This window comes from Perissodus microlepis, chromosome 19 (assembly GCF_051167445.1).
Source record: "Perissodus microlepis isolate ML-2025 ecotype Zambia chromosome 19, ASM5116744v1, whole genome shotgun sequence".
In the NCBI taxonomy this organism is placed as follows: Eukaryota; Metazoa; Chordata; class Actinopteri; order Cichliformes; family Cichlidae; genus Perissodus; species Perissodus microlepis.
The window spans coordinates 17,837,662-17,862,169 of NC_140479.1; the positions used below are offsets into that span (position 1 = coordinate 17,837,662).

The following is a 24,508-nucleotide window of genomic DNA, read 5'->3' on the forward strand; positions in this document are numbered from 1 at the left end:
GTGGTCTAATTGCTTTTAATTTTTCTGTGTGGTAAAAGGATGAGGAAGAGGAGATTAAGGCAGAAATTAACATGCTGAAGAAGTACAGTCACCATCGGAACATCGCTACCTACTACGGAGCTTTCATCAAGAAAAATCCCCCTGGCATAGATGACCAGCTATGGGTACGGCATTATTTGAGTGTGTTTGTGCATTGTTTTGTTTTTTCTGTGTGTTTGGATGGTCATTCAAGTGTGCATCACAGGAGGAGAGGATGACAGGACTGGAAAAAGTTGCGTTCCATTTCTTGCTTTTCTGCTATATGAATGCATGCACTCATGCGTGCAGTGAACGTGGGTTTGTGTGAATTGGAAATGCATATATGGTATATATACTTAATGTATCAGTGAAAGCTATAAGCTATAAGTAGCTAAATCAATGTGAGGCTGGCTGGCTGCTGCTGCGATAAATCATCTGTTAACGCCATCTAAGGGAGCTCTCTCATCTCTGATCCCTCAGCATTCATCACACAACAGTTGGAGCAGACACACACAAACATATGTAGATACACAAAGCAGCCAAATGTATTGCCTGCATAATTCTCCCTGACTCAACATCAGCCCGTTTTTCCTCGAGTATGTTAGTGATCATAACAGTATCTTAGTGGGCTTTCACATGTGTCATCCTCGTGCATTCCTGAGTGTGTTCCTTTGTGTGTCTGAATACATGGGGACAGCCATGAAGAGAGGAGTTCTGTTGTCAGTCCAGCATGATGATGATGATGACGACAATGAGGCTTGAAGCGCAGCCAGAACTGACCAACTGAACTTTTGCCTGCTACTCTCCACAGATGTAAAGAGGAGAGAATAGACACATTGTGTTTGGGTCAAGAGATGGACTTGATTCATTCATGTGATCTCATGACCCCATCGAGTCAGTTTATGCCTGTAGTTTCTGCAGTCTGTGTGGGGTGTGTGTTTGTAAGGAGTGACAGAGACAGAAAGTCTGCAACACTGTTGGCTGTTTTTGTCAGTGTGTGTAAGCTACATGTGTACTGCTCTGTATATTACTAGAGCTGGTAAAGTGGGACATGGCTCTTTGATTGTATGCACATGTGTTAGTACTGGACTATAAATGTTATATGAACACATCAAAGAGAGTGTCACCAAGGTTTTCTTGCTTTCCAGCCAAAAATGTAATTCCTTAATCTCCACATGCACAGAATTACTTGGCTTTGCTACAGTTTCCTCCCAACAGGCTTGGAACTATTGATGCATATTTATTAATGACCTGACTGTATAATATTGGCTCTCTCGTACTTTGATAATAAGGAAAAAAGAAAAGTGTTATTGGTCAGTTAAGCAGAATACAGAAGAAAAGATTACATTCATAAGTAAACAATTGGTATTGGAGGTTGCTTTATGAGAGTTACTGGGTTAGAAAAGATAAAGACAAGGTCGCTTGCTTCCAGTCAGTAATTGACCTTGTATCTGCATATGTGTGCATGTGTGCATGTAGCTGGTCATGGAGTTCTGTGGAGCTGGCTCAGTGACAGACTTGATCAAGAACACCAAGGGCAACTCTCTGAAAGAGGAATGGACTGCTTACATCTGCAGAGAGATTCTCAGGGTAAGTAACCTTGTTGGCAGCTTTCTCTTTCAGAGAAATGAAAATTTTTTTTCTTCTGGATTCTCTGATTTTGTTTGTTTTCTTTGTTCTCAAAGACTGATGCAAGAGCAACGTGAGCCTGCTGACAGTCATTGAAAACCGCATCAATCCTAACTGAAAAAAAACCCACATTGTCTTAAACTCATAAAGTACGCACGGGGATAGTTATATGCGACAATCCTTGGTTCAAAACCTTTATACTTCTTTTAAATGACTGTGTGTTAAATTATCGATGCCCAGCCTGTTCTTTGAGAGCAATCAGACGCTGATTGGTTTCTATGATGTCTCTGTTATGAACTGTTCTTCTTGGGAAATTGTACCCATTCTACCACATCTTATCTCTGCTATCTGTTATGGTACGTTTTAGCTGCCGAGGGCTGATGTCTCCAACAGAAAACAGCAGTATCACTGCATCTTGTCAGTTAAGCACAGTGCTGCTCTGAACAATGATTTCTTTTTATTCACTTTTTTTCTTTCTTTTTTTTTTTCCAACCCTCATTTCTCGCCTCATGTTGTGTTTTCTGTTTTCGCTCTTTCTGCTGCCTCTGCCCCGTCACATTTTTTTTTCTATTTCTCCTTCTTTCATCCCTCAGTGCTTTTAACATTTTTTCCCGCAGTTTCTACCAATTTCTCCATCTTACAGCTTGATTTCAAATCAATGCAACAATGCAACTTTTTAAAAGTACAGATCACGTTTAGTTCCACAGCTCTAACCCAAGAGCTGATAGTCTTGCTCAAGGATACTTCCTTTTGGAAATGAGTGTTTTATGTAATAATTGTCACAATTTGGATCAATTATGCATTAATGCATAAGTAATAATTGAGCTTTCCTTCACTTTGTGTCTCTGTCATTGTCTGCAGGGTCTGACTCATCTTCATCAGCACAAGGTCATCCACAGAGACATCAAGGGACAGAACGTCCTGCTGACTGAGAATGCAGAGGTCAAGCTAGGTCAGTCTGTCATTTAACTCCACTTCACAAAACTGCTTCAGGATTGGGAGGGCAGTAGGGAGTATAAAGTTTCAGATGGTTCAGATGTATATGTGTGTGTGTGTGTGGCTTTCCTGCTTCTTTTATGCTGGATGCCAAACTACAAAACCGTTTGTAGCTCTGCCACTGTCCATGATGCAACCTGCTGAAGACATGACTTGCTCTCTCTCTTATTAAAACCAAGATAGGATCTGTATGTGTGCATTTGTAAACTGGGCTAGCTATTGTAGGGTATGTTCTCTCTCATGGAATTTAGTAAAGCTCACTGGTTTTGTCTGTGTGTGTATTTGTGTCATGACTTTCTAGTGGACTTTGGGGTTTCAGCCCAGTTGGACAGAACAGTAGGAAGGAGAAACACATTTATTGGGACACCATATTGGATGGCACCAGAGGTTATTGCCTGTGACGAGAACCCTGAGGCCACATATGACTTCAAGGTGATTTTTCAATCTCCTTTCCTCTAAAGATTCATAAACCCACTAAGGATTTTGATGACTTGTGCTATTTGTGTTTCTTTTGCAGAGTGATTTATGGTCACTGGGAATCACAGCAATAGAGATGGCTGAAGGAGCACCACGTACGTACCCAAAGAATAACCTATGTCTCTGTTACACATCATTTCTTAGTGCTTCCACAGTAGATCACTGTAATCAGGAGTCAGATCATTATTCAGTCCAGGATATTCCAACCCATTTTAAGTCAAAATTTTAACGAAGGCAAAGGAGTGGATATAAAATGATGTGTCACATTGTTGGGCAGCTGCCCAGAGTTTAGTCTGTTATGCGTTATTTTCCTCTTTGAGGTATTTGAACACAGTTGTCATCATTAAGGTGATAGGCCTTGTATCCACCCTTCAGTTAATTTTGGTTCAGTAAAATAATTTATTTTCAAGCTACAGTTTATAACTGATCACAATCTGCAGAAAGGACCTAATTTTGTTTTGATATAGTTGAGAGATTATTAGCATGCTGGCTCTGACTTTATGCCATGATAATGTTTAATACAAATACCTAAAAGCATTTGCATCTCTCTTATTTTGAACCTTTAGCACTCTGTGATATGCATCCAATGAGAGCCCTCTTCCTCATTCCACGCAACCCTGCCCCCAGACTAAAGTCAAAGAAGTGGTGAGTGTGTCTCACATAATTGCAGTTCATGTTTGCAGATACTTCAGAGCAGTAGTGCCAGTAGCAGAGAAACAGCGAAAGTTATTTTTTTTTTCATTTTTGCTGAGACGTGTGTGTACGTGTGTTCAGGTCAAAGAAGTTCCAGTCATTCATAGAGAGCTGTCTAGTAAAGAGCCACAGCCAGAGACCCAGCACAGAGCAGCTCCTCAAACACCCATTCATCAAGGACCTGCCCAATGAGAGGCAAATTCGCATCCAGCTGAAGGATCACATCGACCGCACCAAGAAGAAGAGAGGAGAGAGGGGTGAGCGACAAACTGTGTTGTAGATGTGTGCATGTTTGGATTCTGCATGCAGACAACAAAGTGAAAGTTATGCTTACACTAATTGGAGTGACATTCTAGGATATTAAAATGTTTTCTCTGAATTATGCCACACTGTGGCTCATCCCTCCAAGCTGTAGTTTCTATTCATTTGGACACACCTGTGCTTTCTAGTATTTTCAAAGTGTAATTCTTGGCACATGCTCCAAATATATTTCGGCACAAGTAGTTAAGATCAATAAACATTTGGTTATCTTGCTTTATTTTTAATTGAGCGTAGCATTACTTCAGGCGTAACTAAACATCAGACTTAACCCGCCATCTTGGTTCCTTAGCTGATGACAACAGTCAGTGCCAGCACACATACACTGATAGCTTAGTTGATACATCCTATCATCCTATTGGCAAATCTTTTAAATAACACACTATTTAACTTGTTTTAGCCTGGATACAGTCATGTTTGCCACTACAAGCTGCTTTTCAGCCTGGCCTCCCTCTGATTCTACATTTTAATAAATGCAGTGAACCACATGTTGGTTGAAACTGACAGCCCTGCTTAAGCGAGTCTCACTACTGGTTTCCATATATGTGGGAAGGGTGGGGTGGCTTCAAGTTATTAGTATCAAAAATAAACTACTAGAGATGGAAATAGCAATCTTTCTTTGACCAAAGTTGTTGTAAGTGAAATGTGAAGCAGCAGTATAGTGCGTTCACATGGACTTATTACATGTCTATTATGCCTAGCAAGTAAAAAGAAATCAGGCTCATTTGACTGCAGCACAATGAACACCGCCACTAATATAGACCAGTAACAGCAAGATTTAAGCATATTAAATCTTTCCAGCTGAAAAACAGCAAGCACACAGATTTAGTGTATGACTGAGATACTTTCTCAGAGATACGCAGTCACATTATGAATAATGTTTCACTTTAAGGATGAGCTGTTAAACACTTTCAGACAAATGCACAAATTCTCACTTATGCCGTTGATTTCATGGTTTTCAACAAGGCAGAAAATAAAAGTGACAGACTTCCATTAAACTCCATTATGACACAAACACACACTGGTGAGTGTCGGAGTGATAGACTGGCACTCGTATAAAGTACTGCACCAGAAAGAACGACATTAACCGCTTCAGGAAACAACACACTGCAGAGCGGACGTCGGGATGATGTATCGAAATATCTTGCCATTGTAGAGGCTGTGACTTCTCCAGCTGTCACTTTGTCACATTCAGAGGACCAGTCCATGTGCATACGTCTGAGGAAGAGCTGGGCCTTTTATATGACTGCTGTTTTTTAAGGCCCTTTTTGACTGAAGGAGCTCTGAGCTAATGTTCTCCACCCCACCGCACACAGTAAAATGACAATTTATACTCTTATTCAGTGGCTAAGAGAATGTGCCTTGAAGTGACAATGATCTGGGAATGGCAAAAACGTGAGCAATTTGTTACGAACAGAGGTAGTTAAAGTGAAAAATTCAGAACGTGAAGTGCCTTTGCTCTGTGCTGCTTATTACCTTACTAAGGTTTTATTGTTTTTACTCTTTGCTGCTTCTTTTTTATTCATTTTTACTTGCCTCTCTCTATCTCCCTGCCCACCAGATGAAACAGAATATGAGTATAGTGGCAGTGAAGAGGAGGATGAAGACAGAGACAGTTGTGAACCAAGGTCAGTGTTTTTACAAATGCGCAGATATGAACATTAACATGTTCTGCCCAACTTCACCCAACATAGACTTAGTCTTTTTAACTATTGCTTTTTCACTGTCCACCTTTCCAGCTCCATCATCAACATCCCCGGGGAGTCAACCCTGAGGCGAGACTTCCTGCGCCTACAGCTCGCCAATAAGGAGCGTTCAGAGGCCCAACGGCGGCAACAGCTGGAGCAACAGCAGAATGAGGAGCACAAGCGCTTACTGTTGGCTGAGAGACAGAAACGCATCGAAGAGCAAAAGGAGCAGAGGAGGCGACTGGAAGAAGTAAGAGAGAACGAAGTGAAGGCAAAGCTTTAAAAGTATACTGTAGCTTTTCAAACAACAAAAGCTACAAAGATACACATGCATAAAAATTTTAAACTACAAAATATAGTAGGTCATAAACCAACAAAAAAAGAAGAAGAAGAAGAAGAAAAAAAAAAAACGATCCAAAATTCATTGGAAAGTCTAAGGAATGTCAGCTTTTAATTGTTCTTGTTTTGCAACATCTGTTAATCAGACACTGTTAGTCAGTGTCCAGTTTAATTACACAGTCAGTGTCCAGTTTAATTACACAGTTAATGTCTAAAACGGAATGCAAAAACTTGTTTGGATATTTGCATATAAATGGTAATAATCAATGCCTATCAATACCCATCACCATCACTGAAGTTTTCCAAAACAGGATTTCACAGGGACTGAAAATGATTGAAGGCCAGTCTCTTCGTAATATTTAATGGCTTCTATTTCAATGGACGCTTCTCTTGTTTCATGGCTCCTCCACTAGCTGGATGAAAGAACAATGATGTGTTAAGTCCAAGCCTAGCTGTTTGACAGCTATACTTACAAATTGTGAACAATTATCAACTTTTGTGGGAGTTACCCATCTGGGAACGACCTCTATCAACAGTGCTTTTGCTATGACATCTTTGTTTCATGTTGCGAAGGCCTCCACCCAGATATAATGTCTCAACCATAATAAGACAATATTTCTTCCCAACACTGGGAGCAAGCTTTATGAAATCAGCCGTGACAGGTTTAAATAGTATGGCTCTGGGTGTGCCACTTGGAGCGGTTTTACTGAATGCATTGGTGGGGCATGCATGCAAATATTGAAATTTTGAAGTTATGCTACAAACTGAATGAGTACACAAAAATGGCAAAAATGCTATTCATTAAATCAAATGTGAATATAGAACTATGTGTAAGTGGTGCAAATAGAGTAGTTGGTTTAATTACAACCTTTGGGCCCCACCTCAGCTGAATTACATTTATCTACAGAAAATATGTAAGCATGTTACCATCAATAACCTAGTTTACTTATTAGCAATACATCTGACAAATTCAGGTAATTTTTTCTAAATTAACAGTCACCACAAATTAACATCACTTCTATGTAAATAGCTTTTCTAATTGAACCATTTTCAATAATGTTTGTGTCCTCTGTCAAATAGTTTATTATCTATAGGAAAGAATATTTAGTTCCACATATTTAAATTTGCAAAACACAATTTTGGTAGAGAAAGAATGACATTTATACACACACTTACACACAGACACAGTCAGAGCTTGTTCCCCAATGTCCCTTTCTTAGTTCCAGAGAGCAGGCTTACAGAAGGAAATCCTTAGCCCATAATCTGTATGCTCTCTGTGGGTTTCCCCAAGGATTTGCCTTCCAATGCACCTCTAAGCACCATGACTAGACTTAACTTACATGAACCCACCACTTCAATGGTGTCTGTGTCTTTGTACGCGTGACCAAATACACACATTAGTTAGAATTTTAGCCCGCATATGTTTGTATACTCATTTCCTGTGTTATTATCCTAGAAGTTGTAACACGTACCCAAAAAAAGCGTGCCAAACAAACATGATTTCCTGATTTGTGTTCACTGTGATGATCCCTAATCTTTGTGCGTTCCTGCTTTCCTGACAACAGCAACAGCAGCGTGAGCGTGAGCTGAGGAAACAGCAAGAGAGGGAACAGAGAAGACGTTATGAGGAAATGGAGCAGCTCCGTAGAGAAGAGGAGAGGAGGCATGCAGAAAGAGAACAGGTCCATACTTGTACTGCAAAACTTGTATTTGTCGTGCGACAATATAATGCAACAGATATGTGAACCACGATGTTGGGAGTTAGCCTAGAATTCCTCAAACTAATTACACATTGGTATAATACAGTTACATAACAGGAAAGGACATTTCTTTCTTTATTTGTACATTTGTAATGCTGTTTTAAATTAATCTTTATTTTTAATCTGGCTTCATTACTTGCTAATATAAAATTATATAATTATATATAGAAGCTCAATGTTTGAGTCATAAATCAAAATTAAAAGTGCTGAACTAAAAGCACTGTTACATTACACAGAGGTTGCTTAAAGCCTTGGTGGAAACTCATCCCTGGAGTTTCTTTCTCTAAATCCACAGCTTGTCCCTCAGTGATTTGTTTTTCTTCAGTATTTGTTATGTCAAAATTAATATTTATTTTTTTCTAGCTTCATCAGCCTCATACCATTGTTTTGATATAAAAACTCAAAAAGTAAAAGTATAGAACATAAAAGCACTAAAAGTTACATTGGATAGAGGTGTCAAAAACCTTGGTGGAAACTCTAAATCCACAGCTTCAGTGTGTTTATTTTACTGATCCATACTTCTTTTCCCCACTTGTTATTTTCCTTTCATTGTTGCAGGACTTTATTTTATTATAATCAATGAGAATTGTGTGGCAAAAATATAAATATAACATAACAAAATTGTAGAGCCCCTCCCATGAGATATTACTTAGCACCTTTTTTTAGAATGCAAAGAAAGCTGTTGCGGAATTTTCAGCATAGAAATTTTTGCAGCGTTATAGGGATGGACACTTTTAGAGTTTTTTATAGATGCATGCATTTTGATTGTTCTGTATCTTTCCACTTACTTGTCTCTTTCTCTCTTTTAACATCTTTTTCTCTTATCCTCTCTGTGAACCTTCTCAAGTCTTTTGAAAAGATAACTTCAAACTCTTTTTTTTCTCATTTTCCCTTTGTAACACATTAAAATTGTTTGAGGATATAATATCTTTTATTATTATCTTCTCTCCTTATTGAAAATAACCACAGGAGATTATATTCTCTATTCTATTCTGTTCCCCCCTTTCTGTCTTTAGCTTTCTTCTCTGCCTGTATATAAATGTTCAGATCTCCAGATTTTTCTCTCAATCTATTTCTATCTCCTTGTGCCGTCGTGCTGCTCAGGAGTATATCCGTAGACAGCTGGAAGAGGAACAGAGGCAGTTAGAGATTCTCCAGCAGCAGCTACTGCAGGAACAGGCATTACTGCTGGTAACCACAGCCCTCCCACGTGCTACAACTGCTCCCCAACTGTGCTGTGTGATCCCTGTCCCCACTGCATGCACCTGAATGGAATATATATTCTTTGGCCCATTAGCTACGGATTTGAGCAAAAACATTTTCCTCTGAAATTGATTCGGATCACTGAACGCATGTGCAGTATCATTTAGTTGGCTGGATCTCAAAGGATTTTACAGACAAAAAAGACTTCTGTTTTGACTGCCCTGTTATGTCATGCAAAGAAAATGTAGGACACTGTTGTTTTCCTCAGTGCCCTGCTCTTTTTTAAGAGTATTTCCTTTTAGTATTTGTAAACTGCATCACTCATGCACTTTAGAGCTAAAAATTGAAGACTGCCAAGTTTGAAAGGAAACCTTTTGAGATCCAAAGGCCACAAAAATGACCCTAGTGCCAAAATCCAGTGCTGTGCTATGTCATTATTCTTGTGCCCATCGCTCCAATATTTACATTCCTCTTCCCTGTTTTTCCTGCAGATTTTGTTTGGTTTTTTGCCAGAGCTATATGTAGAAAGTCTGTTTGTGTTCCATATTGGGTTAATCCAATGGTCATTTTGTATGTTTGTCAGGTCTGTTATGTGAATGCATGACTCAAATCTGACACTATGTGGAAGACTGTGTCACACAAAAAGTATTTTCAAATACAATCAAAAGAGAAATAATGTGTATGGACTTTCCTCCCATTTTGAAAATTATTCAAGCCATTCTGAACCCTTAAATTCTGCACATGTAGGGAGGGATAATGATCATTAGAATACGCATCCGCTGTTTTTCTACCTGAGTTTATAGATGCACTGAAAGTTGCGTAATACCTATTGACCTAAATTTTGTGTCGATATCTACTGGTACCTCATCTGCCTCAGCCGTTTTCCCTTGTGCTAATTTGTCTTTATGTCTTTGCTCCCGTATAAAATATTTTCCTTTTTTGTTTCTCATCTCTTTCCTTCTTGCCATTCACCCTCTACCTTTCTTTCTTCAGGAGTACAAGCGCAAGCAGATTGAGGAGCAGCGGCAGGCAGAGCGGCTACAGAGGCAGCTCCAGCAGGAGAGAGCCTACCTGGTGTCTTTACAGCAGCAGCAGCAGCAACAACAGCAGCAGCAGCAGCAGGAGGGAAGACAAGCAGAGAAGAAACCGCTTTACCACTATAAGGATGTCGTTAATCCTAACGACAAGCCTGCCTGGGCTAAAGAGGTAATATACATGACATGCAAAGATATGCATGGTCTTTTGAACTTGCTTGTCTTCCATGAAGAAAGGTTCTGAGCACCAGGTCTGTGTACTAAATGTTTTTATGCTGATGTCGATAATGTATTTAAAGTGAACCTCAACCATTTGCCTTCTTGCATTGTGGTTATCTTATTTAGCAGGTTGTACTAGAAGCAGGAACTTTGTGAGGAGAGTAGTGGAGAAACTTTGCTTTTTGAATTGAAACACCCTTTTAAAATGAATTCTGTTTCTTTAATAATTACGCTGTGAAGTGTGCTTTGTGTGTGTCTGTGTTGCTTAATGTCCTCTGACTGTGACCCCTAGGTCCCGAAGCAGCAGCATGCTCATGGTAACCCACCTCGTTCCCGCCTTCGACATCATCAGTCATTCAACCAGCCTCAAACTTCTAGCTCTCACGGCCAATCTAGACCTCAGGCCCCTAAGCGTACTCTGTCTCATTCTCCCCAGCTTCTCTCCAGCCAGCTTCCCCATATATGTATTTCAGTAGACCCTGGTGAACCCCTAGATCCAGAGTTGAAGCTGGAGATAAGCCAGCAGGTCAAAGAACTTAGAGCTCAGAAACACAATCGAAGGGGGCGTAGCCCAGGGTATGTCCCAGAGCACAGTAAGTCTGCTGCCCAAGGGCCCAATAAAGGTCCTGTCAAGAGCCCCAAACAAAGCTCGTGTTATCTACCAGAGCCTAGCAGTCAAAATGGGAAGCATAGGGATAGATGTCTATCTGTCACAAGTCAGCCAACCATTAAGGAGCTAATGTCTCAAGAGTCACAGCTTAAGGCTCGACCTCATCCGATATCTCCAGGACAGATCCAGAATCCCACGCCTTCCAAACCCGTGTCCTTAATGGTTAGTGCCCATCGACGTGGCAGGTCACACTCACCCTGCAATAGAATAGATGTAGACATAGAGCTTTATAATCCGGGAGGATGGCACAAATCGTTGAGGCAAAGTGTGAGCCATGACAGCCTTACGATGCACTTGGACTCAAAGGCAGTTGACCAAACTGACCTACTCTTTCAGTCCTTCCCTGCAAATGCTCTCTGTTCTGCCCTATCTAAACACAGGAACTCCTACTCACCTGCTCCCAGCAGTAGCAATCTTCTCCAAGTCCCTGATAACAATCACTTATTTTTCCCTCTTTCCGATAGGGGCATGAACTCTGAGACATGGAGGCAACATGCAATTAGAGGTAGTTCCTCTATGTGTGATCTTAGTGCTTCTGCCCCTGCAGGGTTACTAAAAAGAAGCATGAATAATATTATTTCAATGAGTTCAAACTCTCCACCCCCTTGGTTGTGCCTTTCTCCTCGCAACTCTTCTCAAATTTTCCGCACACAATCCCCCACATCCTCAGTGTCGCCGTCCACATCCCCAGTATCGCCATCCAGCAGTTTATTCTCTCCTCCATTCTCTCCTGAGAGCCCTGGGTTCAACACAGAATCTCCTTATTACCCCACCTTAGTCTTGCCTAACCAAACGTCATTTCCTAACAGTTCACCTCACTGCTCTCCACAAGGCTCTCCCTTTGGATCCCAATCCCAGATCGACAGGTCTGTTGGAGCAACAGAGTGCTAGACTCTGCTCCAGCACATGTATATAAGACCACACACACACACACACACACACACACACACACACACACACACACACACACACACACACACACACACACACACTTGTACTTCTATATTTGTGATTACATAAATGCTCCACTCTACTCATTTTAACTACAGGAGGATATCAAGTTTTTGTATTACTTCTATGGCTCAGATATGACCTTGATAAATTTCTAAAACACTGCTTGACATAACAGTCAAAAGTACCAAATTTCCCACAAAGACAGAGGTACAATTGGATACATGCAGAATGTTCATACTCAAGCATATAGACAGTAAAAGGTACATTTCCACTTTTGTCCCTATAAAGCTTATATATATATTTTTCTTACTGTTAGTAACACATTTAATTACTCATTTTATATAGCTCGTATTATTTATGGGCTTGAGATCAAGAGGAGAGGTGCCTGTGTTCAGTTATAGTTTAATACCACTTTGTAGATACAGTAGCCTAGTTAGCTAGACCACTCATTCCCCCCTGCCTGCCCCCTCAATGCCCCTGCCACCCAGTTTCCCAGAGTGCACCGTGATGAGCCTACTTCTAGATATCTCGGATTTAATGGCATCAGGGAAAACCCACCCATCTCATCTTCCAGTTAGGTCAGTCAACCAGTAAATCATATCCTAGCCTGGTGATGGGTGCTGGCCAAGTGGTGGTGGGATCCTTTTAATAAACCTGAGATGCCTTTCTGGCGACCTATTCTTCTTCCTCATCTCATACAGTATTTTTTTCTGTATGTCGATGCAACATTGCCGACAGCTAACCTCCAATATTCTCTTCTCTCTGTAATAGAAAGAGTTTTTGGGTGGTAAACTTATGACAAACACAAAAAAATGAAATATGCACTACCCAAAAGGTTTTTCTTCATCTTTTTCTAATCTCTCTTTTCTTGTTGTTTAGTCAATATACTAACCTTGATTACACTCCACAGATCAAACTTCGATCTCAGCAGTACTTCGCCTAAACCACTGAATGTTTTTCTTTCAGTTATTTGCAGACTGTTTGTCTAAATCTGATTCCATCATCCGTAGTTGCATTTCATTCAAGGAACTAACAAAAGCTGTTTGATGCTGTAGATGTCAAAGTTGCAACGTTGTAGTTGACCTTGTAGCAGGCACCTAACACAGATTTGAGGAATGGCTCGGTATCGCATAGTTGTTTTGAACCAGGTCATAATCTGAAATAATCCTGCTAGATTATGTGAGCTCCTGTGGATTTAGAGAAAGCTTTTAAAGAGAAAAGCACTCTTGTTTACCTTGGGGCTGTTGAAACTAGAAACCGCTGAGCCATCACTCAACCCTGAAACTACAGATGGGTAGAGTGTTTAGAGTGGAAAAGTGTGATTTTGGCAGCTGGGTCTATCCCTTGGAACATTCTCTTATTGCACAGCAGATAATCTGATAATCAGATTACACTGGCAAGAGGAGCTTCCTGCCCCTTTCACACACAGATGTATTTACTTTGACACACGTGAGCACAGTTCAGTGGAAACGGACTGGAATTACACAAACACTTCAACATTGCGTTGTGCTTACGTGGTTCTTTTATTCTGTTTTGAATGTGGCATCTGATAAAGCAGATTAGAAGCTATACTTAAACTTTCACTACAGCCATTCAGACACTCTTACTCCTCAACATGGAGAAATGACACCACAAACAACTTAATTGAGACATAAATTAGTCAGACGCCCAATCTGTTTGTGAATAAAAAACCTATTCTTTGTGCAAAACAAAATCTTTGTGTTATTGCTGGCCTGCTGGTTTACCCTCATAAGGGCTTCTTTGGAAGTCTGGCATGGCTCACCTGTGTAATTATTGCATAGAAGAGACGGTTAAGACTGGTTTTAACTTGAAAAACAAGACTTCACTTAGTCACGCAGAGTCCTATCATGTCATTAAAACAATGTGCAATATAAAGAGAGGCTCTCGTAAATTTCTTATGTAATATCCAGCAGTCCATCAGTCGCACACTTCTACATTGCGGTTGTTGTCACCGCAGAGAAGAGTGATGTTTAAGATTGTCTAGTGGCTTGTAGAGGTGCATGGGTGTGTGGGTGATGCCCATTGTGGATCAGACATGGTGACTGGTTGTGTTGTGTGCTTCACTGTGAGTGACAGTCGTATGTGACCTGCCTCAGGTGGAGGAGCGATCTAAGCTGAACAGGCAGAGCTCTCCAGCACTGCAGCACAAAGTGTCCAACCGCATCTCCGACCCCTCCCTCCCACCCCGCTCCGAGTCCTTCAGCAGCGGGGGCATGCAGCCTGCCCGCACCCCACCCATCCACCGTTCCAACGAACCACAGGTGTGTGTGTGTGTGCGTGCGCAAAAAGAGGCACTTTCACCTTTCGTGCCTTCTCTCACATATTGTTGTCCACCTCACCCTTAACCATCCTTTGTCCATTTCACTCACACTGTTAAACTCTAACTGACTTCATCAATGCGTTTATCCCCACAGATGGCTCACCTGGTTCCTGTGAAAACCCACACTAGCTCCATGTCTGGCTCTCAATCTCTGCAGGACCAGAAAGACTCAGCTCTCAGTGAGAGTGTGAGTGTGGGCTCCCCCAGGCCTGAGATGCCTCGTCAGAACTCAGACCCCACTTCTGACACCCCGGGACCTCCACAGCGCAATACTGGCAGGGAGGAACGGGATCGTGACAGGGATCGAGATCGGGATCGGGACAGAACCGCTTGGCTGAGAGAGGAGGACATCCCACCCAAGGTTGAGATTCATAATCAGAAATGAAGGCTAAGAATATTTGGTGTCTTTTATTAACCTGTGTTTATGCTTTTTATTTATTGTTTCAGCATTTTTTGAACTCTGTGTTTAAATATTGCATAGTGTAGTATACTTGCAATTTTATTAATAATTCTGTTTTAAATGAATGTTGGCCTCTCCAGCTGCTTGACAAAATTCATGCTATACTGTACATCATGGTGTTTTACCATTTCCCTCTTTGCCATGGATCGGTAGTGTACTTTAGAAAGACGAGGATACATGTTTTGAACACTTTTCCAGGAGAAAAAGGAAAGTTTTATCTTGTTTCTGTGTTTGTCCAGGTACCCCAACGGACCACTTCCATCTCCCCAGCCTTGGTCAGGAAAAACTCTCCTAATGGAGGAGTAGGTCTGGGTCCTCGGACAGGTTCTCAGCTTATAAGGGCAAGGTAAAGGGCAAAGTAGCAAACTGATTTTGAATTACTTTCTGTAACATTTCCCATGTGTTATTCCTTAGTGTGTTTAAACAGAAATAAAAACTTTTGTATGAGGATACTGCGTATTTAAAAGGGCTGCTTTCATCCTTTTTCAGCAACCCTGACCTGCGGCGCTCTGAACTCTCTTTGGACGCTATGTTGCAAAGAACCTCTTCCAACTCATCATCTTCCTCGTCCCCTTCATCTCAGGGGGGTTCAGCTGAGAGGAGAGGTATAAAACCTCAAGCTCTTAAACACATAATACAGGCTCATAAGACACATACAAAACCTAATCTGGCAAACATCAACATCAAGTGAATGCTTGTAAGTAAACCAGAAAAAAAACAATGTGTAGGCAGAGGATCACACATACTGTGTATGCGTACCTCCACATACATTGACATGGATTTCGAGTCTATCAGCAGGACATTGCAGTTCTGCACCGATCAACCTGTCTGATGTGCCCTGTTACTCTGGGCCTCTGGAGAGGTTGAAGAGAGGAAATGAGAGAGGGAGATAGAGAGAAGCGCAGAGCGAGGTGTCAAACAACAGGCCAGAGGGATATCTAAGATATGCATGGATTTCCCTCTGACAAACACATAGAAAGGTTGAAGTACCTTGATATTAGTTGGATTTATTTTTCAACTCTGTTGACAGCAAACAGTCTTAAAGATGGAATAAATACAGATGGAGAAAAATAAAAAAATTTCTAATGAACGAGTTTCGCAGTAAATTAATATCTAGATTTGAGTTAAACTGCTAATTTTCTTTTAATCACCATTTTTTGTTTTGGTAGGTCAAAGCAAGCAGGAGGGATCCCCTCTAGGAGCCAATCAAGAAGCAAAGCTCAAGCAGGAGGAGGGACGTGAATCAACAAGACCCAGCAGACCTGCCGTGAGTCAAACAACACAGACACACAAAGAACCTCTTTCTGTCACAGGCATCTCCTCTCTGGGAATCTTTTACAGGCCTCCTCCTCTCTTTTTCTACTATTCACTTGATCTTTCTTTCTCTTCCCATCTCTTTCTTCTTCTATTCTTCAGAGCTATAAGAAAGCCATAGATGAGGTTAGTGAATATTGCGCCCCCCCCTCCCGTTTCCTTTATTCTGGTTTTCCTTTGATCTTCAGAGGCCCTTTTCTTCCCCTGGCATGATGGAGTTAGTGGGTTTCACAAGAAGATGATGTTTCCTTTTTACGCTGACATATCAGGGTGTAATGGCAATAGCAGTGCATGTGTGCTTCTACACACATACCTGAGAGAGTGTATATTTGGATGCGTGCCTGTGTGGGTTTGCATGTGTTGGGTGGGGGCGTGTGTGAATATATGTGTACTGCAAAGCACCTGAACAGTCTTTGAATCTCTTTTCCTGTTTCTCCATTGTCACGGTTACTGGTCAGGAGGAGCTGGTAAGCGCACCGTGTGTAATAATCCTCCCCCTGTCTGCATGATTTGGTCTGATCTATCGGCTTGGGTGATGGGGAGGCGAGGGAGGGGAGGAACCATGGGCCAGTTGGCATGGGGGCGATTGGTAGAGTGGAGTAATTCTGCACTCCAGTAGTTTATAAAGCTTGATTATATGTCTTTCTCTGTTCTTATGACTTGTGTTCTCAAGGGTCATACTTGCTTGTGAGTGAATGAAAGTGCTGATTTTGATCAATCCTCATGTTGAAAGTTAGAATTTAACTGTTAAGATTTTTCAAAAGTGTACTGCCAGATCAGCACTCTTGTTCCATGGCTCTTGTGTACAGGCTCGGATTGCTATGTGACAACAATTAAGTTGGCCTTTAGTCTTGATGGTCATTATTTGTCTGAATCTTTGACCCTCTCCGTTTCCTTTGCCCTTTGTGTGTGATTTGGTCTCTCAGTCTTGAGGTTCTGAGACTGAATGAAATCACTTTTTCTCTCCTCTTTTGTCCTTTGTTCACAGGACTTAAGTGCATTAGCTAAGGAACTCAGAGAACTAAGGGTAGAGGAGGGAAGCAGACCTCCAGTGAAGGTAAAATGACAACTGTAAATTCTCTAAATTCAAACATAAATAAAAAGTTGAGGATGGAAAATAGACAAAGCTAAAAGCCTGTTTATGTTGTGACGTTAATCAGGTAGAATGGTAGTGACAAATCTTCATGTAGAGATAACGGGCAAAACAAAGTTCTCGTTCGTTATTAAACAGTAAAAATTTAAATTAGACTCTGTCATGTTAGATATCTCTGACCACTGCTACAATACAATTTTAAAATGTAATTAGCCGATGGGATTCAGCCTAAAAGAAACATTGCTTTAAATATATTTTTGCTTATTTATAGTAATCTCAGGTTAATCGTAAAGTTACAAGTTGTTTGAATGGCTTAACATTTTTTTAGGTTCAACCTAACTTAAAAGTGACTGTTATTTTGTGTTAAAAATGTTTTTATATATATTAAAAAGAACAGAATATGTGTATCTATGAGATCTAACAATTGTGTTTGCAGTGCAATTTGTTCTTCACAAAAATCCTTAATTTGTTTCTATTAAAAAAGGGGAAAAAAGATCTTGCTAGGCAAAACAACTTATAATAATAACTGACCTATAATGACTTTCTTCAGCCTTCACTGACACTGCTGACTGCACCACTCTGCCCCACTTCTCTTTACACGGCTGAGCAGAAACCATACCCCACTACCACACTTGCATCCATATCTGCTATTTTGCAGTCTATTTCATTTTTGCTGTTGTTGCCAAAATTGATGATGCATTTGTGCAATAGTGCCACCAACTGCACATTAGCAGAACAGCATGAAAGATCTGTGTTCTCTTTCCCACATTCTTTACTGATCGCACAATATAAACCAAACCGTATATATCTGGTGCAGTCTAAATGACTTCTAGAGGGAATCAGATACAACCGTAAATCTTCTCTTATCAGTGTTGCTTCTCAGTGGTTCGAAAGTAAATTTTTCTCTTTACGTCTTGTTCATTGACACAGGTGACAGACTACTCGTCTTCCAGTGAAGAATCAGAGAGCAGCGATGAAGATGGGGAGACAGATGGAACTGTTGCTGTGAGCGATATTCCCCGCATAATGTACGTTTTCGCCTTCATGTTTCCTCTCTTTTGCTCCGACATACTTGTGTTCGTAGGTTTGGGATTAGCACAATGCCAGTAGCATAGTAGTTGGTTTAATTTTAAATGTAAATATTTAAGTCTCTGTATTTTTCTTGCAGGCCAGCAGTACAGAGTAGTGGAGAGTCATATGGAGGGTTGACAGAAGACTCTCTGGGAGATGCCTATAACAGCTCGAAGGACAGTACTCTAGTAATGAGAGAGGTGACGAATATGCATGCACACACTCAAACATGCTTACACACTTACAAAACTGTTATTGCTGTAGAGCAATATATTCTTTTGTGCTCATCTTTCTGTTCTCCTAACTTCTCTTGATATTTATATGTCTTTATTTGTCACACAGGCAGAGGAGAGGAGGAGAGGAGGTCATAGTGAGAGTAATGGGTTTGGAAATCATGGTAACCATGGTAACCTCCCTGACCTGGTGCAACAGAGCAACTCCCCGTCAGCGACGCCCACCACAGCCCTGCAGGAGCTCAGCGACATGGCTGAGGTGAGATACGGGCACAAATTGCTCACTTTAACAATGATTCCTGTGTGTTTATGTCACACTAGGTAGACTATTGTTGGACTTACTGATTGTTTTGTGTCTTACAGTTTGGTGTTGGTGGGTCCAAAGCATCATTTACTCCATTCGTTGATCCACGGGTCTATCAGACCTCCCCAAGTGATGACAATGAGAACTCAGCAGCAGGTAGTGGGATAGTGTAGAGCACAGGTGTCAAACTCTGGCCCGCGGGCCAAATTTGGCCTGCAGCCTAATTACATTTGCCCCGCGAAGCCATACCAAATGACCATTAGAGCTGGCCTACTGGTATTATACAGCTTATATATCTATCTATATATATATAAGTTTAGTATTAAGCTTTGCTTGTTCCATATTCAGTTTTTCAGCAAAATGTGTTTGAGTCCATAAGAAAAGATTCATTCTTATATCTGGAGGAATAAATATATTTCAATAAATATTAACGTTAGCCCGCGACTTTGTTCCAGTTTTGAATTTTGGCCCACTGTGTATTTGAGTTTGACACCCCTGGTGTAGAGTTTTAATTAAATGTCAGTCAGTAAACTCCGTCTTTGAAATGAGCTGTTAGTGGAAAAAGGCATTTCTTACCTGTCATCATTGATGCCAAAATACCAATCACATATTCCCTTCTGTCTTTGTTCGTCTTTGTCTTGGCAGCCATGTTTGCCAATGAGCTGCTGAGGCAGGAGCAGGCGCGACTAAATGAAGCCAGGAAGATCTCTGTGGTAAATGTCAACCCCACCAACATCAGACCCCACAGTGACACGCCAGAGATCCGCAAATACAAGAAACGCTTTAACTCCGAGATCCTTTGTGCTGCGCTCTGGGGTAGGACGGTGTAGCCTTTATCTTACCCACTACAGAAAGCAAAATATTCTATTTGTGTGCTTTTGTTTGCTTTTCTCTGACTCCAACTCTTATCCGTACACGTTTAGGTGTGAATCTACTAGTGGGGACAGAAAATGGTCTCATGCTGCTCGACCGAAGTGGACAGGGAAAAGTTTATAACCTGATCACCAGAAGGCGTTTCCTACAGATGGATGTACTAGAGGGCCTCAATGTGTTGGTCACCATATCTGGTAGGTTTAATATGCATACAGTATGCACAACACACTCATACCTGTACCTTAAGTTACACTTTCTGTAACAGACATTAAGGTAGTAAAAGACATGTTGACAAAATCTGTTTCGTAAGAAGCTTTTTATCTCATTTTTACAGCAAGAGGTTATTTGTTTTTGAATCTTTCATCAATTTATTTTTAGTTTTACAAAAAATTTGATTATTATCATTTTAATACTAATTTGATCGATTTCATTTTCCTGTTTACCCCTACCTTCACAGGGAAAAAGAATAAGTTGCGTGTCTACTATTTATCCTGGCTGAGGAACAGAATATTACATAACGACCCAGAAGTAGAGAAAAAGCAGGGTTGGATTACCGTAGGAGAACTGGAAGGCTGTGTGCATTATAAAGTTGGTAAGTGTCTGTTTGTATGAATACAAATAAAGTTTAATTTGAAGGGCCATTGTAGTTAAAGTGGTATTACCTAACCTGTTGTGAAATTTATAAACCGCACAACATAAGTCTCTTAAGAAATCCCAACCAGCAAATGCTGTGGGAGCACGAACCTAAATAAAGAGTTCCTTGGTACTAAATAAATAAAACTGAGTGTTCATTATATACACTGGGCCAATGTAAGGCCACTTCTAATTTCTTGTTGTCTTAAATGTGTCTTTGTCATGTTTGCAGTCAAATATGAGAGGATCAAGTTCCTGGTGATTGCTCTGAAAAATTCCGTGGAAATCTATGCCTGGGCTCCAAAACCCTACCACAAGTTCATGGCCTTTAAGGTAAAGAAGTAAAAACTGAAATGACATCAGTGCTCAAAAAAATACTGGACACACGCATAAGTAGAATGCATGTCTACTGCGTGCACAGCATGTGTATAAATTTATATGAAGTTTATATATACTATATATGACTGCTGGCCTTGTAAATTACAGTTTCATGGATTGACTTTATGATTTTATTTCTGTTTCTTTGATCACGCCTCCCTTGACTATGTGTCATTCTCTTTCAGTCATTTACAGACCTACAGCATCGTCCCCAGCTGGTTGACCTGACGGTAGAAGAAGGTCAGAGGTTAAAGGTCATCTATGGCTCCAGCGTGGGCTTCCATGTCATTGATGTGGACTCAGGCAACCCTTACGACATATACATTCCCTCACATGTAAGTACAAGACTACTTTCTAAATATGTCTAAACATGTTTTATTAATGGGACTCTTTCTGTAACCATCCACATCTCACTCATAAGTTTTTTCAGCCGTTACCTGCTTATTGCCGCTCGAGCCAACGCTGACACATCCGTTGTTTCATGAGGGTTGACTCATTTTTGTTCTGTTTGATCTTTCGTGAGAAACAATTTACTTGGATGATTGAATGTCATGGAATAAAAGACATATATGCATCAGTTTATCATTTTTTGTAGTTTGCTTCACTTGGTGTATAGTACTTGGATTATCTTTGTTAAGAAATCAGGTTGTTCATGTAAACTGCTTGCTTTTATTACAGAGCATAAAGAAGGAACACCTACTTCCAAATGTGACTTTAGAATTGCTATCAAAAATCAGCTTATTCATTTTAACCACTCCACTCTTTGAAGGTTGGGAGACAGTCACTAATTTTCCTCTTGTATGCTTGAGTGAAAAATTAAATCTGGTTCTTGCATGCAGATTAGTTTGTTCCATAGTGGATGCAAATCTCATGCTTTAATGCAAATCCAGGTCAAAGACAGTTCAGCCCAAATCTTAACTTCTTGGCAATATTTTAGTAGACATGATGAACCACAGATGAGACATGTTATTCTTGAGCTGTTGTACCGTGCAGTAATGCATACTGTACATGGGGATAAATACCCGAATATTCTTAATCACTGGCATGTTTTGCTGTTTCCACCTTTCACCCATGCTTCTTTTTTCTCTCCTTCCCTGACAACTTCCTCCTCCAGTGTGCCAAACAGATGAAGGTGACATCCTGCTATCCACCTTTTAGATTAGATCAATAGTTCTTTAGTAAAAACCCTGTAGTGGATACACAGCAGCTACATGTGCCTATATGCAGTTCACTAGTGTAGATATTAGATAACCAGAAACTGGTGAACAAATTTGTCTTACCCACAGCAGACAGCACAAGGCTCTCGAAACATGTACTTACTTCCAACAAGAACAAAAACACAAAATTTAAACTTAAAAAATAAAAAAGCTGACATGCAAGAAAATAATTTGTATTACAGTCAAACAGCGGTTCCATTGACTGTATTGCAGTCAGGTTTAGTGCATACCTGATGGTATGCACTTGACTTTCACAGATCAGTACCACCACAATTTGATAGCTTGTGTACAGTAATTGAATTCATTAATACATGAAAGCTAGTTTGTGTTTTGAGTGCCTTTGTAAATGTATGTGCATATTCCTGTGGGGGTAAGATGAGTTTTTTCACTGCTTGCCTTTCTCCTGAATTGTTGTCTTAGAGTTCATCTGGCTGCCACAAACTGCTTTCAGGTAACTACCATGAAATAGCATGCTGACACAAGTAACAACACTTATTCTGAGGCACCACAAATGGAAAGTATACAGGTTCAAGCAAACCAAAGACTTTGATGGTCTGAGGCTCCAGATACTTGGGCAGGTTGTTTGAGGATTATAGAATATAGTCCAATACCCCCCCCCCCCCCCCCTCCCCCCCCAAAAAAAAAAAAAGAAAAGAAAAATAAACCCACGCCAGTCCACAGCTTAAATTCTAGTGATGAAAGCTCTATAATATTTTAATCTAATGTAGATTATGATTAAAGTTGACAGATTTGATTAAACCCTCTGAAATGCTTGCGTGTGTTTATCTGTATTAGATCCAGAGCCAGGTGACACCCCATGCCATCGTGGTGCTGCCAAAGACTGATGGAATGGAGATGCTGCTGTGTTACGAGGACGAGGGTGTCTATGTCAATACCTATGGTCGAATCACCAAGGACGTGGTGCTACAGTGGGGAGAGATGCCTACCTCTGTTGGTAAGCCCCACCTACATATGGATTTATTAATGCTTTTGATTAAAATAGATTTCTGTTAAAATTTATGTAATTATAGAGTAATTCAGTCCAGACCTTAAAGCAGCACAGAGAAATAGCCAGATCAAAGATCTAAATTAAATTAGCAAAATATGAAGTAAAGAAATATTAATATGCATTTCAGCTCCTACATGTGTGTGCATGCGTGTGTGTGTTGCGATATGAGGTCTCTCAGAACTGTGCTAAAAACATTAAAACTCGTTAGTACAACCATGAAAGAGGCTGTCAAAAATGAGGAATCATGAATAGAAACCACTAGCTCTTATAGTGAAGCAGTTCACTGATATGGTTTGCGTTAAATTGTAATAGTAGGCAGGTCCACTGTAAACCAATGCAAACGTGTTCTGAGTTTTGAGTAGACCTATGCGGTTTAACATAGCTCTTAACCACCATCATCTGAACACAAAAGGATGATATATATTTTTGCAAGCTAGTTGTTCCATCCCTATATTCCACATGATGCTCCTTCCCACTTGGAGAATTGATGTCAAGGCCCATTGAAACTGTTGTGACAGTATGTGGTGTCCCAGAACACTAATAAGACACTTAATGTTGCTTGCTGTGTTTGCCATGCATCTGTATGTTTGAGAACTCCAGAAAAGACTCTAAAAATACTGTTTCTTTCTTGTGTTGTAGAAAGTATTATCATGGGGTGGCTAGTAGTGTTACATTAGTACAATAATGCTAGTTCTACCTGGATTATTAAAATCTGTCCCGTGAGCTCAACTGGCAAGGTTTAAGAACTGCCATGTTGGCGAGGAATTGTTCATGAAATATATTTTATTTCAGTTGAACTGCTCAATAGTCAGCTCTGACCTCTTACTTCTGTGCAGTGTGGAAAAAGTACAAAGAATAGGTCAGCACATGTAAAACATTGCATCACTGCATAACTTGCTAGTTAAGTTTTCAAGAAAAGAAAATATGTGAGTAATAAAGTTATAAAGTCTTTCTACACTGTGGTCTGTTGAGTTTTTATATATACAAGGAAATGAACTGTATGTAAATCTGATTATACACTGTTTTACATTTTTTTTTAAATGTTTTTCTCTTTTTCAGCCTATATTCATTCTAATCAGATTATGGGCTGGGGTGAGAAAGCCATAGAGATCCGTTCTGTAGAAACGGGTCACCTGGATGGAGTTTTTATGCACAAGAGAGCCCAGAGACTAAAATTCCTGTGTGAGCGGAATGACAAGGTAATATGCTGACTTACTGCTTTGGACTAGTGTGGCACTAGTCACATACTGTAAAATTACCTAACATTACTTGCTCTAGTTTTGACCTATCTCGAGTGTTTTGCGGTTGCAGTGCTTTTCTGTATGGATAGAGCAGAGCCCACATTTGCATATGAAAGCTTTTAAAACATGAATTCTAAGAACTAAGTTTATTATACAGTGCACCCGAAACATAACCAAACAACAAAGTTTGAATGAACTGCCACGCGTAATTTTAGCATTTTGGGAATAATACTGCTGTATTTCAAGAGTGGGACCATATCTCACTCCCCTTTCAGTCCCATGGTTTATATATGCCTCCCTGCACTCCAGGCAGTTTATTATCTCCTTCTCCTTTCTCATTTCC

General features: G+C 40.4%; 1 protein-coding gene across 8 annotated transcripts in view; it reads left to right on the forward strand.

Annotated features, from left to right (window-relative positions):
- Window positions 1-24,508, forward strand: part of LOC146365801 (traf2 and NCK-interacting protein kinase-like) — a 55,333-nt gene that overhangs the window by 27,650 nt on the left and 3,175 nt on the right. Inside the window, exons 4-34 of one of the 8 annotated variants that reach the window (XM_084915605.1) lie at window positions 39-164; window positions 1,498-1,608; window positions 2,509-2,599; window positions 2,945-3,075; window positions 3,161-3,215; window positions 3,687-3,765; window positions 3,895-4,070; window positions 5,693-5,759; window positions 5,871-6,069; window positions 7,724-7,840; window positions 9,023-9,109; window positions 10,115-10,327; window positions 10,667-11,206; window positions 14,116-14,280; window positions 14,434-14,700; window positions 15,039-15,145; window positions 15,289-15,404; window positions 15,969-16,066; window positions 17,102-17,170; window positions 18,137-18,234; window positions 18,375-18,477; window positions 18,620-18,769; window positions 18,874-18,970; window positions 19,460-19,630; window positions 19,738-19,881; window positions 20,145-20,279; window positions 20,553-20,653; window positions 20,884-21,033; window positions 21,813-21,830; window positions 22,711-22,870; window positions 23,984-24,123. In XM_084915605.1, coding sequence (XP_084771731.1) covers window positions 39-164; window positions 1,498-1,608; window positions 2,509-2,599; window positions 2,945-3,075; window positions 3,161-3,215; window positions 3,687-3,765; window positions 3,895-4,070; window positions 5,693-5,759; window positions 5,871-6,069; window positions 7,724-7,840; window positions 9,023-9,109; window positions 10,115-10,327; window positions 10,667-11,206; window positions 14,116-14,280; window positions 14,434-14,700; window positions 15,039-15,145; window positions 15,289-15,404; window positions 15,969-16,066; window positions 17,102-17,170; window positions 18,137-18,234; window positions 18,375-18,477; window positions 18,620-18,769; window positions 18,874-18,970; window positions 19,460-19,630; window positions 19,738-19,881; window positions 20,145-20,279; window positions 20,553-20,653; window positions 20,884-21,033; window positions 21,813-21,830; window positions 22,711-22,870; window positions 23,984-24,123 — 4,281 coding nt within the window. The remainder of the gene's footprint in view (window positions 1-38; window positions 165-1,497; window positions 1,609-2,508; window positions 2,600-2,944; window positions 3,076-3,160; window positions 3,216-3,686; window positions 3,766-3,894; window positions 4,071-5,692; window positions 5,760-5,870; window positions 6,070-7,723; window positions 7,841-9,022; window positions 9,110-10,114; window positions 10,328-10,666; window positions 11,207-14,115; window positions 14,281-14,433; window positions 14,701-15,038; window positions 15,146-15,288; window positions 15,405-15,968; window positions 16,067-17,101; window positions 17,171-18,136; window positions 18,235-18,374; window positions 18,478-18,619; window positions 18,770-18,873; window positions 18,971-19,459; window positions 19,631-19,737; window positions 19,882-20,144; window positions 20,280-20,552; window positions 20,654-20,883; window positions 21,034-21,812; window positions 21,831-22,710; window positions 22,871-23,983; window positions 24,124-24,508) is intronic. The other 7 variants (XM_084915607.1, XM_084915606.1, XM_084915609.1 and 4 more) reach the window with 7 other exon arrangements.